The sequence below is a fragment of the Ischnura elegans genome, chromosome 6, assembly GCF_921293095.1.
Source record: "Ischnura elegans chromosome 6, ioIscEleg1.1, whole genome shotgun sequence".
Classification (NCBI taxonomy): Eukaryota; Metazoa; Arthropoda; class Insecta; order Odonata; family Coenagrionidae; genus Ischnura; species Ischnura elegans.
Genome location: NC_060251.1, coordinates 105,652,625 through 105,670,011, shown reverse-complemented (window position 1 = coordinate 105,670,011; position 17,387 = coordinate 105,652,625). Strand labels below are relative to the sequence as shown.

General features: G+C 38.1%; 1 protein-coding gene across 1 annotated transcript in view; it reads right to left on the bottom strand.

Annotated features, from left to right (window-relative positions):
* Window positions 1-7,930: 7,930 nt before the first annotated feature.
* The window catches only part of LOC124161306 (acetylcholinesterase-like), a 443,431-nt gene continuing 433,974 nt past the window's right edge, over window positions 7,931-17,387 (bottom strand). The window contains exon 6 of the mRNA XM_046537615.1: window positions 7,931-15,917. Within this exon, the coding sequence (XP_046393571.1) occupies window positions 15,781-15,917 (137 nt within the window). The 3' untranslated portion in view covers window positions 7,931-15,780. The remainder of the gene's footprint in view (window positions 15,918-17,387) is intronic.

The following is a 17,387-nucleotide window of genomic DNA, read 5'->3' as shown; positions in this document are numbered from 1 at the left end:
TCCCTCAATATGAGGAAATGTGGGTATATTGGGGGATTAATTGACTTAAAAAGACCTTGTAAGGCAGTGGAAAAATTGAATGAAGTGAGCTTAGCCCCTTATGGTGCCTTGGTATCTTAATATCCTTTACTTGATACTAAATGAATGCTTAGGTGTGAAGGATAATTATTTTATATTTTTGGGTATATTTTAACCATACTGTTTGATAAATAAGTAAATTATAATGATTAAGCTGAAGCGGTGTGTGTGAAAAAATTGGAATAGTGGTTCATTCATTTTTGAAGAAGAAGACTTTTTAAGATATTATCTTTTATTTAATCCCTTACCACCGTCGGATGTTCTCCGTCTCTTGATAGCCAACCATGCCTATTAATTAGAAAATAATTTCATTTGGTATGGTCTGGTAAATAGAGAAAAGAAGAATTCCCTCCTCTCAGACTCATGTAATAATTATGAATCGGGTACAATTGGAAAATTCAGTTGGACTTGATGGTGAATGTGTGCAATATGCCCCTAGCAAGCACAATTCCTTGCATAACATTTGAAGAAATTTCATGTATGCCAAATAATGATTTATATAAAGCTATAAGTGGTTAAATTTTGAAGAAATTTCATGTACGCCAAATATTGATTTATATAAAGCTATAAGTGGTTAAATTTTTTACCGTGGACCTTGAATGTTCTTACATATATAGCGTCCTTTGATGTAGGGAAGTGTGGGATGGCACACTTGTGTCCCAATGCCAAAATTGTCCTAATGTGTTAATTGAGTTCTAATGCAATGTATGCCTTTCAAAAGGTAGTGAGGGGAATTAGGAACGGCATTAGTGTGCATACTGCCATCATAAAGTGATAAAGGGAGCCACATTAGACTCTTCTCAGGGTTCATGCATCGAAAGCTGCTCTTCATCTCAAATCTCAGTTGCTGCTCCAACCATAGGAATGGAAAACTGGTTGTTCAACCACTTGCCTGTTACAGGATTAATCATTACTTTGTCTATTGATTTTGTCTCAAATATTTTGAAATTTCTGCATTTTTTTTGTGTGTAGCTTCAACTTGCTCATTATACAGTTTCGTAGCATTGAGGGTTGGTTTGGGACCCCTTGTATTCTAGCCATGTTCCATATAATGTAAATCAACGTAATTCTATAAAGAATTTAGCTGACTCCGTGTGGGGGCAATTGGAGAAGCTAATGAAATGGGGAAGGATGATTTACCCTATGTGACTTTTATGCAATAGTCCCTAGAGAGTGAAATGCGATGCCCTCCCTAGACTCTCCCTAAGAATTGCTCCTGCCCCCCCTTTATTTTTTTGAAAATTTATATTTACCCTGCAAACATTTATTTTTTCTATCAAATAGTGATTTTAATCTTGTGATGGATGGATGGACTTTATACATTTCTAAACTGCATGAGATTCTCTGGATTCAATTTGTGAAATATCACTGAAGTTAGAGAGGGAACTTATCTTTGTGATGCTCTTAAATTCCTCCAAAGTAAATGCTTGCTTTATGATGGCTTTCTGATGGAGGTATGGATGTAACAGCAAAAGATTAATGAATCTCCAAGAAGCAATATATTGAGTGAAAGGAATCGATTCAAGTAATTTTTGTATAATTTTTTTCACGTGTCCCAAATGACTACTAATGCATGGTTTTCAACGTAACCACTTAACAACTAGATACGTAATCATATTTGCATATTTGTCCTAGTTGCCATAGTCAAAGTGCCACCTTCATAATATTGAATTGTTATCATATAATGCTAAATTGGTATTTATAATGCAATTTTGGATTGGGCAAGAGAGGTGTGACTTGTATTTGAGGAGCATTTAAGTTGTTGAAAACCATTAATACTTTGGGTAGTTCATTAACTTTGATTAATGCAAGGATGGTAATTTTTCTAATTAATCCTACAATGACTAACACAGAGGTGGATGAAGGCAAATTACAGGCAACTGAGTGTGTCAACAGTTTACACTTTGGAATCGGGTGTTCAATGAATACATATTTTTACAGTCTTTGGGTGGCAAAATTTTAATTTTGAATCAATTTAGCATTTTTTCAATAAAAGAGTACCATGCAATATTTGCTCAGTATGTTATGCTGTTTTTATCAGAGAATAATTTATTGTTTTGAATTTAGAGGGGGTTGATTTCCCCTTCCCACTTCCCTTGATTCCCCTGTAGACTGTTGTTTGGGTCAACTTCAATGCGTAGTATTTTTAAATATGGTATTGGGTTTGGATTTGTATTCAAAGACTTAGACAAAGATTATCTTCTTGGTCACTTTGGAAAATAAAGGTGATAAGTCCATTAATTATCCAGTGATTTTGGCAATTTTTGCAGCCCTTCTTTCCCCTGAGTGAGGTATCGTGAGATTTGGCTCGACCTCCTCCCCACACCGTCTAATGTCGCGTGAGATTGTTCAAAATGCGCATTTTCGGTGTAAATAGGTTAATCTATGCTTCATTGCATTGGATTTATTAAAATATACAATTTGTTTTTTATTATTTTTGTATAAGGTTAGTTAAGATTAGTATTTAAGATTACTAAGATCGCAATTTTACACTGTTTCCTTTGTAAAAAAAAACTACGTGCCAGGATCCCCACTTTCTCCCTCGTGAGATTGGGTGGGAATCGGCTTGACCTCCTCCCCCTCCCCCCACTGAGCGCCTCACGCAATTCATGGATGCCCCCTAACTTCTTTAAGTAGGTATGTATCACGTATGTTCGTGTATGTAGTGCCGCGTGAGGTGGATGATGTGGCTCCTGGAGACACCGAGCTCTCAGCACGTCCAGTTGGTCACACGATAACACTTCACCAGTGGGGATGAAGTGTTTGCTGGCCATTGTTGAGTCTTTAAGTCATATCGGAGGCGCAGATGCAGCCGTCATTTCGGATAGGGCGCCTTTCGTGGTCATTTTCCACTGCCTCCCACTATGGGAGAATGTGTGCGTGATAGTGATCGAAATTATTACGAACGGCTTTTAATAAATAGGGACTAATTTGCCGGCTTCGGTGGCGCCGGGACAACGTCCCCGACTGCCAACCTGGGAGGTCCCGCCTGGATGGGTTTACCGCCATCCAGGGCGTGGATGTATGTGATTGTCAAACAAGTTAATTGTAAAGGCCTGGTTACACGGTACATTAACACTTAAAAGTTAATGTATGTTTGCGTGAATGATTTTGGTGGACCGGAACGGAACATGTACCAATGCATGAACCAAATTAGAACAGGTTCTGTTTTCTGTGCATGCATTCGCACGTTGGGTGGTTACACGGTGCATTTTGGCGTTCATTCTCGCGTTCATACATTTAGACATCAACCCGTACGTGTTGATGTATCGTGTAACCAGGCCTTAAGAGAGGACTAACTTGCTTTTCCCAAATTCGCTTGTAATTAAAACGACGACATTAATATTACCAATTTCTTGACATTTTTTCAAAGTCCCGTGAGGCCTAGCGGTAGCAACTTCAAGCACCCACCGGCCCTGATATGTTGTCTGATTCTCATTGCTATATTCAATCTACGCTACCATACGAGACTTGAGGCACGTATTGGATAGAGCAAAGCCTTGACGAGAAGGTGGAGGGGAGGGGTGGCGATCATTAATGATCCCAATTGGGGTCAAGCACCTCAAAACATTTGTGAATTATGCTTTCAAGTATACCCCCTACAAATGACCTACTGTACCAAATACCTTTTCATTGTTAAAAAAGTCAGTAATATACACTTTATGAATAAGAAAAAGATTCGACCACATGAGACTAGAGTCACGTATTGAACTAAACACCGCCGTAGTTAGCTAGCAGGGGTGGGGAGTTTAGGAGGGTTCAAAACCCCTAGAAATTCTTATGAAATATGGTTGCAAGTGTATCCATTCCTAATAACTCCCTGCATGAAATAACTTTTTAATATTCTCAAAAGTAATAATCTACGCTAAATGAGAGAGAATGAGCCTAACGATGGTGAGTGTTCGGTTGTGGATTTCCAGGGCGTGACTCATGTCTCGTTGCCTCGCAAGAGCAGTCGTGCTAGCGAAGCGGGCTGTCAGGCGGGCTCTGTTTTCATGTCACAAGAAGTAAGCAGCGAAGTCTTAGTGGGCTCGCACTAGATCATTGGAAACTCGAGCCTGAAATTTTGCTACCAATCAGTGGCGGAGCCAGGGGGGAAGTACGGGTCCGGTTCCCCCCGAAATATAATAACAATTATTTTCATTCATAAAAGAAAACAAAATATTGAAAAATAATGAATTTAAAAATATTTCTTTAGCAAATGAAGTTTTTTCGATTATGAAAAATGTTAAAAGAAGTTAAAAACCCATAACTCAGTACCCTGTTAAAAAAAAAAAATTCCCCCCTGGTTTTGGACCCCCCCTTCCCCCGAACGAAATTCCTGGTTACGCCACTGCTGCCAATGATTTCAAAATATAGACCTAGGGGCAGAAAGACGATTGATTTTGAAGACGTGTTTACATGATGCATTTACCCGCGCTGGTAGATGCTTAAAACATATTCACCATCTAAATCGCATCTTGTGAGCACCCAAAAATTGTGTAAAGGCACGAATGCATGTCCAGGAAATAGCCCAAGTTATAATTTCGCACATCTATGCGAGCGTTTGTCCATTTTCCAGCCTCTTACTTGCACGTGTGGGTAAATGCATCGTGCAAATACGGCTTTAAGTATTGGGAAAATGCCGGTGCTCGGGAAAGCTTGGACTTCTCAAATGAAATACCAACACCAAAAATGTAGGACGAGCTTTCGATCTTTGTGATTCCCGAGTTTTCGGAAAGAAAATTTTTGGCGGTTTTTAACTTTGAAGAACATATTAATTATGAAAATGTATACTTCATTCATTTTAAACGAATTTCCAAAGATTCTTTCTATCGTTACTCTTCCCTGAGCCCTTTTTTTAACTTGAGTCCTCTAGCCCCCACATTGAAAAATTCTGTCTTCCCCCTGGGGGCACGGTGTGCGCATGACACTTTTCGAAATTAATCCGATCGGTCTTAATTATGAGCGACTAATTACAAGTGGTTGCCCGCGCGATCGGAATAAGGTGTACTAAACAATTTTTATGCCGTTGACAAGGAGAGCTCTCACAGTGAGTCGTCGAAATGATCAATTTAAATTTTGTCAAGTTTTGATTGTGTAGCCAACCATTCCATATATACCGTTCGTTATGAAAACTGTTCGCTACAATGAGCTTATCAATTACTCTTAATGTTCGTTTGTGATAGAGTTAAAAAAATGGAGTGGCCCGTATTTTTTCCGTTTTTCGATCCGTCTGCTAATACTCGAGCCCTTCGCGACGAAAAATTGGCCCTAACCTTTCATTGAGTTGATGACGTCACTTGCTCATGCCGAGGGAGTTGCCGATTTTCCGCTACTCCTCGGTCTTAGGCATCAGCCGCGTGTGATTCGCTGTTGTTTACTCTAATGTGATAGATTCCTTCCTTCTACGAAAGGTTCTCCCGGGACTGGTAAATGAAACTGACATTTAATGGCGTCACTAGCTCTTGAGAAGTCGGCGTTAACTTTCGAAGTTTCTTATTTTACGGTCACGAGGGAATGGCTGCATGGCTTTTTTATTGTCGTGACCTATGTCTCCCTTCCATCTATCGAATTCTTTTAATGAATTGCGATTTTGAACGACCCCACACCAATCATGATACAACTACCACCTCCTCCTTTGTCTTCGCTACAAGAAAACGCTGAGGGCATCATAGAAGACGGGTATCATAACCACTAGCGCGAGATTCAAGGAAGGGAATGTTTTCCTTATTTTTATTTCTCATGGTAAACACAATGACGAATTTTAAGGGAGGGGGCGGCCGCTCCACCAGAATTTCTGAAAAAATTGACAAGGTGGTAATTTTTAAAGTGGCTCTCCTATGGTTTCATTTAACCAGCTAAACTAAGAAAGTGTGAACATAATTGGAAAATATCGAAAAGCTACTTGTTTAAATATATCAGACATCGGTTGTATGATTGCTGCGAGGTATTTCATGCCACCAAGGTGCCACATTAAGTAACAAACTCCCTCTTCACTAAAATAGCGACCTTAGTCTGCTCCTGGGGGATTCCAATCCTCTGAGAAGTTGCAATGGGGTGTTAGTCGAAGGAAAGCTCTTTAAAATAAGTAGGATTTTGGACCCTCCTTGAGTGAATTCCACTACTTACTTGCTCCTTGATGCTGCAACCAATGTTGGACTCTGATCTCAAGTAGGATCTGCCTCCTTCCGTATTTCTCTTATCACCTTTATTCCAATTTCTGATCCATAATTTTCTCATGTCATCAAGCCTCAACTTTTATATTTTTTCACTTCATCCCCTCCCTCCTTCAGTACCATCGTTCAACATTTTTGACCGCACCAATTTCTTCTTTGTATTGTACTGTGACCAGCCCAACGGAGTGCTCCTTGCGTTGCAGCGGATGTGATGTTTGATTCTTCACGTGCAGCAGCCAGTGCCTGTTCTAGACATTTTTCTAGTGTAAGCGAACAACACTCCGCCCTCCCCCTCAAAAATAAACTTACAATGAGAGGTGGCAGGGATTCTCTCTGGATACTCTTTAAAATTCAAATACTTAAGGAATCAGTTCAACGGATACAGGCTTTAATTGGTGGAAGTTAGACATATTTAAATAAATGAAAGATCGTAGCACTTTTCCACAAAAGTTTTTACTGCGTACAACGCGTTTCGCCTCACTGAGCCATCATCTGGTACAAGACACTGCAAAACATTTGAAAATCACCTTTATACCCTTGAGAAAGGGGGTTGGGGAGGATTTGACATCTTTGAAGAAGGGGGTGGGAACAGGCATTCATACCCCCCCCTTCTTCAAAGATGTCAAATCCTTCCCAACTCCTTCTCAAGGGTATAAAGGTGATTTTCAAATGTTTTGCAGTGTCTTGTACCAGATGATGGCTCAGTGAGCCGAAACGCGTTGTACGCAGTAAAAAAATTTGTGAGAAAGTGCTACGATCTTTTATTTATTTAAATACTTAAGGAATAATAATGGTCGAGGCTAAAATATCAGCGAGACCTCATATCGTGCTTGCTGTTATATATTGAATGTTATAGTTTTAGGGCTTAAAAACAGCGCTTAGGCGCCCCATTTTGCTTGTCTCCCTATGCGGCCGCGTACTTCGCTTACCGCTTAAACCGGCCCTGGCTGCAGCATAGGTATATACTGATAAACCAAATATTATTCCTGCATCTATCACGGCATCGTGTATTTTTTTCTGGGAATATTTTTTCACTGATTTCTTTTCTTGTAACTGTTTCAAGACCGTAGAAACAAATTTTCGAAAGGGTTGTGCGGAGGGGGATGCATTTCGAAAGTATATGAGGGGGAGAGGGGTCATTTGAGTGATTCACATCTTATGTTAGACTCGATTATTTCGGGGGTTTGAGCCCCTTAAATCTGCTGCTCGCTAAGGTCTTTAATGGTTTGTTTCCATGTTTTAGAGGCATGAAAGACTACTGGTCTTAGCACGGTCTTGCATACGATTATTTTGGTGTTTCTTGATGCCTGAACATGCCTGTCTGCATGGTCTGAACTCTGGATGCAGTGTGCAGCATTTCTTGAATTTCAAGGGAAAATGATTTTTCGCTGCTAGGAGGGATCCTGAATATCAGAAACTATTCCAACTTTGAAAATGTTTGTTATTAATTCCATAATGCCATACATACCGATACCTCCACTGCATAAACGCTCAACAATCGCCCACCGATTCAAATCCGCTCATCTAGATAGCCCTTATAATACTAGATGAGCGGATTTGATTCAGTCGGCGATTGTTAAGCGTTTATGCAGTGGAGGTATCGATACGTAATTTACCGATGTCTTTCGTCTCTGAATCATTTTATTAGGTCGATGAACTCTTTTCTCATATGGAGGGAATAACATAAGTCACACTTATTGTTCTTTGTAAGCGATTTTTATTCCCATTGTTTTTTGGCAATTCTCTACAACAATACTACACATTTACAATTTTTGACAGTGGCTTACCAGTTCCATGGAAACAACGTTCGTGTCGGCGGTTTTTGCTGTTTTTTTTGGAATGAATGGATGATTTTTGGGCTACGGGAGGCGGTAACAGGTTTGAGGTGAATAAGGTTTTATTAAAAGCGGTGGCGAGAGATTGTTGAAATACCGGAAAATCCAGATCACAGATGCCTCCTGAATCAATCATTTAGACTTGAGGTTTGGTCATTATTTTCTTTGGAAGGCAGGGGAATTGTTTTTGCGAAACTGAGAAATTGCTATTTTTTCACTTCGAATTTTCCTCGTAGCTCCATCACGGCTGCTTTATCGAAAACGTCTTTAGTATTTTTATGAGTCGTAATTTACTTAAATCTGATCCGAAAAATTTCATGCATCATTTGGTTTCACATCTGGTTTTTGAGCCTCCTAATTGCCAACTCCCTCATTTCTCTCTCATCATTATACTCATTGTTTTGACGACGGTTGCAATTGTACTTGTATTTTTCTAATCCTTTTGCTCAGCAATCAATGTGGAAGCCACCGATGTAGGAATGAAAAACCTCAGGTTTGGAAGAAAATTTGATGCTTAGTGAAGAAGGATCTTTTCTCTAGTTAACGAAAGACCGGCTGTAACCCTTAGTGGCGAAGAAGTCTATCTGCTTCTGCACTGTGTTGCGAAAGCAGTTTCTATCGGGTATCATTGTGGAAAGTAACATATTGAGAAAAGTGAGGCCGTTGGTCAAGACGGATGTATTGAATTGAAGGTGCTGGAAGAGAACCTATCTGGAAAAAGTTAGCTTTGGGAGGTAATTTTTGCTCAAATCCTATGGTAACTGAAGTCAATTTGACCCTTTTGTGTACCCATTTCATTGAAATAAGGTTCATATAAGCATAAGGGAAAGGAAAATGAGCCATTTGGAAAGTCATATTCTCTTCAAATTAAATATGTATTGTCATTCAGGCAGTCTTTTTCGCAGTTACTGAGTCCCCCGCGAAATTTGTCGTAAAAGATATCATTAAACAGACACCGGCGGAATAGAAGATTTTCACTGCGTGGGGTATTATGGGAAGTGTCCCGTGATGTGACTTCTCGATAAATAAGCAACGAAAGGAAGGTTTGACAATCTTCTTAAAAATTTTAGAGCCTATAAATTAGGTGTCTATAGACTTTGCCGATTAGAAATATGACCTCCTTCACGGGCAGTTTTTCTATAATTTTAATCGTGCATTGTGCGTGTTCGGTAACAACTCTGAATGTGCTCAAATATGCTTTTCTGTCGGTTTCATTTTTCTGGAATGTATTTCTTATTGTCACTTCCATGCAGATTACTGTATCTTGATCGTCGCGTGACATCTGGATATCGACATGCATCTATAAATTGATATATTTTAACTTGCTATTAAGTGATTTAGCACGATATTTTTCTTGTTTCGAAATAATATGCCAACTTATTATTTCGGATCCACTAAAATATTTTCTCTGTCCGTGCCTTTTTCTGATAGTAGGAATGACTTAAAGAGATTCTTAAAACGTACAAAGTGCGTCTTTATTATTGTTCCATTAGATCTCTAGCAATGATCCTACACCATGGTTACTTAAAATAGCCTTTCCATTTTTATAGGCGAGTTTAGGTATCTCAAATACATAAAGGTGTTTGTGAATGTTTAACTCACGACGTACTCTCATATTTGGAATGATTTACATCTTCTGGAATTGTAACCTATTTCTTATGTCGAGATTTGTTCGAATTGAGTGAAGGCAGGTGTTGGTTCTAACGAACCTCCGGTAAATTTCATTCGTGTTGAGTAGTGTTTTTGATTAATGACTGGATACAGCAAAGCTATGTTCGAATCCAATGATATTAATTGGTGTGAGGCGTTTAGAGGCGTATTTTGTCTAGTGCCTGGTGATAACGCATAACTTTTCAAACACATTGTATTTCACTGTATTCGTAATCCACAGAAAGTTACAGACATGCGCTGTCCACTAAGTTCAGTGGATTCGAACATACATTTTCTATATTTAACCATGCATAATGAAATTCATTGTTAAGTTTGAAAGGATCAAATTTGGTATTTTTTTAGAGGTGGAATTCACGGATATAGATAGACAGTTGTGGGTTGTGCAGTGATTGTGAATTCATTCTTGAGATCTCCTCCGTTTTGATACTAAGCCCTGCTTACAATGGGAAGAACAAGGTATCTTATGAAATGAATAAAACCGTCTGAAACACTTGATTTATTTACTGTGCGTCTGCAGAAGAGCATCAGCGTCATCTTCCAATTATCTGCTTGCCGTTATTGAGAAATGGACGAGAGAGAAAAGTGGAGGGAGGAAGCAAACAATGGAATCTGTGCAAATGCCGTCGAATACCGCGAATAAGTTTAAATATTTTGAGGTGTTAATTTTCACACCAATTTAGATGAACCCTACCTCACTGTACATTATCGTTCACCAAACGCTTTCCAAACCCCAAGTACTCGATTTTTGCTCATTGATCGCGGTAATCTAATTAGAGCTAACGCAAATTTTGAGGATTGATGAAAAAATTATTTTAAATTTACTTAACTACACTCATATTATTTACACGAAACATACACGTTGCGCCGTGCTATTTTTTCTTTCAATAATGTTGTTAAATGCTGGTATACTCCTGGCCATGTTTACGCCCGAACGTTATATTTATGTACATAGCATCAGATATTAGAATATGTGAGGCCTCTATGCATATTTAATTTCAATGGAAACAAGAGTCGAGAGAGAAAAAGTGGCTGTTTTTCGCCTCTCAATTGTCTGCTTACTAAGCGTCGTATCGCAAAACGGGGGTTGCAAATGTTCTAATTCTTCCAAGTTTCGGTGGGTTTTTCTGTTGTTTTGAGCTGGGGTATTAGTTAGGATTCCGACCACCTTTATGGTTGCGTGAGTTCGGCTGCGAGTGTTTAGATCCAAGTTAAGTGCTTAGGGGTTATGATGGAGTGTTCAATACACAAGCTTGAAAGACACTCGGTGCCGATAGGTTCAGGCTGGGGGCGTAACGCTTTAATATTATCACTTCAATTAGGAGGCACGCAGATTTGGTCAGCTATTCGTTTACACATCCTGCGTCTAATTTTAGCCTTACTTGCAGTTATCGTTAGGGAAAGTTTTTCCGTGAACGGCGAATATTTTTTTAAATTATGGACACTCCAAATGACTGGGCATATCCACAGAAGTGGTGGCATTGCGGAATTTCAGAGCAGTAATAAATTATAGTTCCGGTACGAAATGCTGAGTACATCTCGAAAAATTATCCTGGTTTTGTACGCTACTAAAAACGACTAACAATATGAATAGAATAAAATCATAAATTTGATTGGCTTAAAAGTGGTTGATGCAAAATTAGTATGCTGGTCTCGTGTTTGTTATCGTAGTAAATGTGCGTACCATTCCTACGGCATTTACGCAGAGTGTACATTCTTGACTGAAATTAAACGCGCAAGAATGCGGAGGGTTTTCGTCATTTATTGACTTGAGTCTTTGAGAATGAAGTGTTCCCGTTATTAAATCGATTGAATAAAGACCCAATGTATTGATGGCATTCAGCAGCTGATATAATTTTACGAATTCGACTGGATCCAGCCTTAATCGTTTTTATTTACAAATTTAAACGTTACGCACGCAACTTCTCAAATTATTTTGCATGTGACACAGCTCAACCGTCTGTAGTGTGCCTGCCTCTTTTTGACTAGTCATTGCATCTGTGTATAAATGTTTAAGAACCGCTATGTTATGAATCCTCCTGTTATTTTCGGTCTTATTTTCATTTGAAAGTATGATTTTATGTAATTCTTGATGTACTATTTAGTGCTAAATCTACAATATTCTTTTTCTTTGAAACTACAAGCCTCGTGGATATTGGTTCATTATCCCGAATTTTAGTTGGATCGTGCTAATGAAATTATAGATAAGTTTAGAGATTTGGTCGATAGGAATTGAATTTACAACATCCAAATATTAATTTTGCTCTCATTATCTTAATCCGGCATGAAAACGGTATCTCGGCGTTTATAACTTTAGTTTCTCAGTACCTAATAGGTCCTGGACATTTTTACAATTACGAATTTTGTACAATTTTATTTTCAGAAAAAAACAAGTGAAGCAAAAATGTTCAAATAAGGGCTTTAAAAATTATTTTCCCGTATGTACCTATTAATGTTCACATTTCACTCATTATGACTTTTTGTCTCTAAAATGTATCTTTATTGATTTCTTTTATATTGGAATGTTTATTTGTCGTATTCATTTAACGATAAGAAAAGTTAAATATGTATTTTGACTCTTAATAAAAAACGAACATGAGTTTATACCGCAGTATCCAAACTATTTTTTTGTAGATGTTTGAAATTAATGCCGTTAAAATCTTGGAAGCTTGGACTGATTTTATTTGCAATTGTTTTGGAAATTCAAAATGAAAAAGGAAACGTAAACTATGACCGACCAATTTTATTCTTATATATTTCTAAATCTGATAACTTCAATTGATAGAATTACACTTCGACTAACCAGATCGAAATTTATAGCACTTTTCCCTGCGTTCATTAGAAATCCGTCTGCCTCTAACCTTTCCATTGTGCACATGCAATGCTATCTTTCACGTAGCTGTTTACCAGCGTTTGTGCGTGTGACTTATACTATACAATAGAGTAGATATTGTCTGACACTTGCACTGCCATTTCATGGGCTGTTAGAGTCGTATTTCATTAGGCATTGTAGGAGACAGGTGGCCGTTTTAGTTCTCTTTAAATACCCCCATCAAACGAATTAATGGTGAAATGGCAGTTACTTCCGTAATAGTGTTGCCCCTTTGAAACTAAATGCCGCAGAATCTGGTCTGCCAGCTATTCGGTGGCGTTAAGGCTGGGAAGGATGCTTTAGTTCAAAAGGGGAAACAAGGGCTCAAGATGTGCCCTGCGGATTAGGATTTGCTGGGTTTGTGTAAGGGTATATTAAAGGCGATAGCTCAATGCTTAGGAAAAGTCCATTTGGTTGTTAAAGGTATGTATAAAAAGCACACTCAGTTACACTTGTTGACATCCACATGGTACGCAGTTTAAACCACTCGCACTTTTCACTATAATATATCATGTCGTCATTACAATGCACAGTCCCCATCACTATACTTTCACATTTAAAACTAAGTGGTAAAAACCATTAATCCCTTTCAATCCCTTTCAACATTTTTATAGTTATTTTTAATTATTTTGTTTACTTTTTCAAGCGCAAATTTTAAAATTATCTTTTAATGCATCTCCGGTACTCTGCGTATTTTGACATAAGGCTGAAGAAATAGCTTTTACGTAATATTTTCTTAGTAATCGTTACATGTGAATAGCAAATTCTCTTTATGGCAGATTACGACACCTAGCAGCTTACGAACGTGCACGCATAAAAAAAGATTTTTAGGGGAAGGAATGGAACAGGAAAATATGAACCACAATATCTCATAGTCTCAAATAAAATATAAAAGTTTCACAAATGTATTCTTTTGGTTCTTATACCTCTATGTTTTTCTTCGCACCAAAGAAAATCATTGAAGTGCATGATATGGTTCACTCGTGGGGAATAATTATTTTGCTAGTGCATTTCGATTTACCAGTCATCTTCTTAATTTGGTACTTCAGGCGGAATGAAGGTTTTAGTCAACACTGAAATGCAATACATTGCACAAAACACTGAAAGCTCCAACCAATTTCGAGGATGCTCATCTTTTAGCTTCCAGGAACTAAAAAGATAAATCACATCCGAGGTTTTTTAAATTTAATTAGTGTGCGATTAGTAGCGGTATGGTAGCTTTCACAAAGCCATAATGTCCTCTGCACACTAATCAATATTCTAAAACACTTTATATTTTTTTCATCTCTACAATGTCCATTTTTACATAGCTTCAGTCCCTCTCTTTTTACACGATCATTATTTGAGATATGTTTAACTTGAGAATGACAATTACCTGTTTTCTGGTGGATCCCAGCGATGCATCCTTTAGGTACGTATTTAATTGACTCGCAGCATATAATTTATTGCAGATATCCTTTTCTGAAATGATGTAATTCTCCTAATGGCGCCCAATTTATAAGTTTTTTTGCAACGATTAAAAATGAACAGGCAACAGGAATTTGAGTCATGCTCATATATACCTTTAATCTACTTAATGAATCTCGACTGAAAATGTGCTGAAAATTTTTAAAGAATCGTGCTATCTTTATGGAGAATGCATAGGTTTATACTGGAGTTTGAAAGCTGTAAGAATTTTTGCAATGTTTTAAGAGCCTTTTTTAGAACTACGGATTATCTATCATGTAGTGAACGACGATTAAATTTTGGACGAACCATCAGATTTTTCAAAGCATTTTACGATAAATTTGCAGATAATTAATGTCGTTCCCATTTGCCCTTAATGATAAAATTTAGTGCATCGATATTCATGTAACTACTTTACTTATTCTATTAATTGAGTGCATTAAAAATAATCAATGCGACTGTTACCCCAATTGAAGTTGAGCGATAAGTTTTGTACGGTAAAAGTTACGAAAAAAATAATATCAGGCTGATGGCTCAAAAAGACAGAATTATCTCCAAAATTTGTGAAAGTAAACAATGAAAATTCGAATCAATGTTCATGCAGAAGAACGCCGACTGCTTGAAAGATGTGAAGAGCTTAAGAATACCAATGCGAACATTTCAGGTTAAGTCGAGATTTTCATCTTAAACACGCGAGCCGAGAATGTTTCCCACTTTGTTTTTCAACCCCTGAGAGCACCAATACTTGATATGCATTCCCCGATCTAATCATTTACTCCCACAATCCTTAGAATCTTCCAAATGTTCCATCTTATCTTTTTTGAATCAGGTAAACTATATATAATATCTGTTAATATTTAGCCTTAAAATATCTACAGGGACCTGGCGCTTATTAATGTATAACCATGCAAGATTTCATTTTCCAGAAGCCTAGGATATTTCGTTTAAGATTTGCCTCAGATTTCGTTAACTTTCTCCAAAAGTGAGCCATGCCATCTTACCCGCTCTTATATATCCTTTTCTCATGCCTTTACATCATCCATAGCTGTAAAGTCAGTACAACAAACAGCGTCAAACCATTTTGACTCACCCTTAAACCCTTGTTCATAGTATTCTTTGATTTATTGCTTAACCTCGATTGTTTTCGCAGTAATATATCTTTGCCTAAACGGAGGCGAATTCTATTCTCAGTTTTCTTGTAATCATTTAACTTTATCTTGAGCAGCACTGGCTCACGTTTCACTTTCTGACCACATTTCATCAATTCGAAGTCCACTTCATTTCTTTCCGCCAGGAAAGTCACTTTTCTTATGGCTTCTAACAGTGTTCCGTCTTCCCACTTTTGTGGTGCCAAAATAAGGTTAAGTGCACCCAATTCACGGTCATGCACGGAGAACAGTAGGTCACGCCGTCAGACGAGGGCCACACGAAGATCATCCAACGTGCCGTGTTATCGGGAGAAAATGTATAGGAATGCTCTGTTCAACTGTCATCATCCCGTCGAAGGCAACAAGCAGCGGACTTGCCCATGAACAGGGGGAGAACACCTTCACGTGATGTCGACTTTCCAGGGTGAAATGGTTCACATATATTTTTAATGGATCTGCGAGTTTCTTCAATGTTCTCTCTTGCCGTCTAAGGACACAGCTGATCGATGACTACGTATGGAGCGTCGTATGGGTTTCCCAGATTGTAAACAGGTCGCCGATAAGTGCCATTCGGGTTAGGCGGTGTCCAGGAGATGAACCAGAGCCGATGTAGCTCCGAAGGTGAGGAATATGCGCAGTAAAGTGTGCTCTGCGACGGATGTCGCCGTGCTGGTCACAGGTGGACAGGTAGCAGGAGGTTGATTTTGTTCCGCTGAAAGGAAAAATATGCATTAAATTTTGACCCCTTTGCTGACTATTATAACTATGTGGTACAAGTGCTACTTTGGTGGTATTCTAACTAAGGAAGTAGCTAGTCAGGCTGGGTAGGGTATGACCTTCCACCAGTGGCGCAGCGAGGGGGGGGGTTAGGGGGATAAACCCCCCCCCCCCAGAGCTCAGAAATTTTTTAAAGTTTAATCCATTTTACTTATTTGGATCAATATTACTTACAGAAGAGTGTTAGGATTAATCAAATATCCCTCAGAAAGCCGTAAAAATCGCCATTTTGAACCATTATTCTTAAAAATTTTCTGGAGGAGGGCCCCCGCAACTCCTGCTTACCCTGATGGGTATGCAATACCCTCACACATGTAAGTATTAGTTGCGCCTGAAACCCCCCCTAGCCTTAATTCCTGGCTGCGCCCCTGTCTTCCACCTCTAAGGCCAAAATGGATTTTCGACCAAGGTTGGTTTTATACCACAAATAATTGAGTGCGGAAATAATTGAAGTTCAAATTTAAATATAACAACAATATTATAATTAATATACCCATTGACTATGTAAAAAGGTTTTTTGTTATAACTCCAATTTGCGGTCATGATGTTAAAAATATTTTCTTCTGAAAATTTACGCAGAATCTTTCGTTCCACGCTAAAGTTTAAGAGTTGATTATTTCAACTGGCTCAACATTACTAAAATTAGTTTTATTTACACTGAAGTTCACTAGTTTTTTTAATGCTTATGTAACCTGTTGAATGAAGGAGTTTTGAAGTTATAGCATATCTCATCCGCAGGATACTACCATTATACTTAACGTGTTTTCCCGAATGAATGTCACACTCATATAAATATTGGTGGAAACAGATTAATTATGAATTAGTGTATCAAACTGTGAATTGAGGAATGCGCAAATTCATATACCATATGTACTTATCGATGAGAACATTGTAGATACAAAAGCTAGAAATTTAGATATTTGATGGCTCTCGAGAATATATTGCAGCCTAATTTTGCAATGCGTATGAGACTTTATTTTCCTTTCCTTACGATGTTCACACATGGCGATCAGCATGTCTCTGAAATTCCAATTAGCCTAGATTTATTTTGGACTTTCCGAGCCCCTCGTGATGGCGTATTCGTTCAGGTGGGACTTAGTGCACGGAGTAGAGAATGAATAGCATTTTCAATTTTCAATACAATTTAAATTTTTTTATACATAAACGTCCGCCCACTATTCTCAACCTCATTTCAAGGAAGAAGCTGGAAATGAATATCTTGAATCCCAGCTAATACCTTGTTCTTGAAAATGTAATTTTACGTGATAAATGTGGAAATTCATAAATGATTTCTGGTGCTGAAACTTGCACAATACTAGTTATTTAATTTCAAACTCAGCTGCATTCCATTTTCAGGTGTAGCACAGGTATACTCTCGCTGTTATTCAAATATTATTTAAAATGT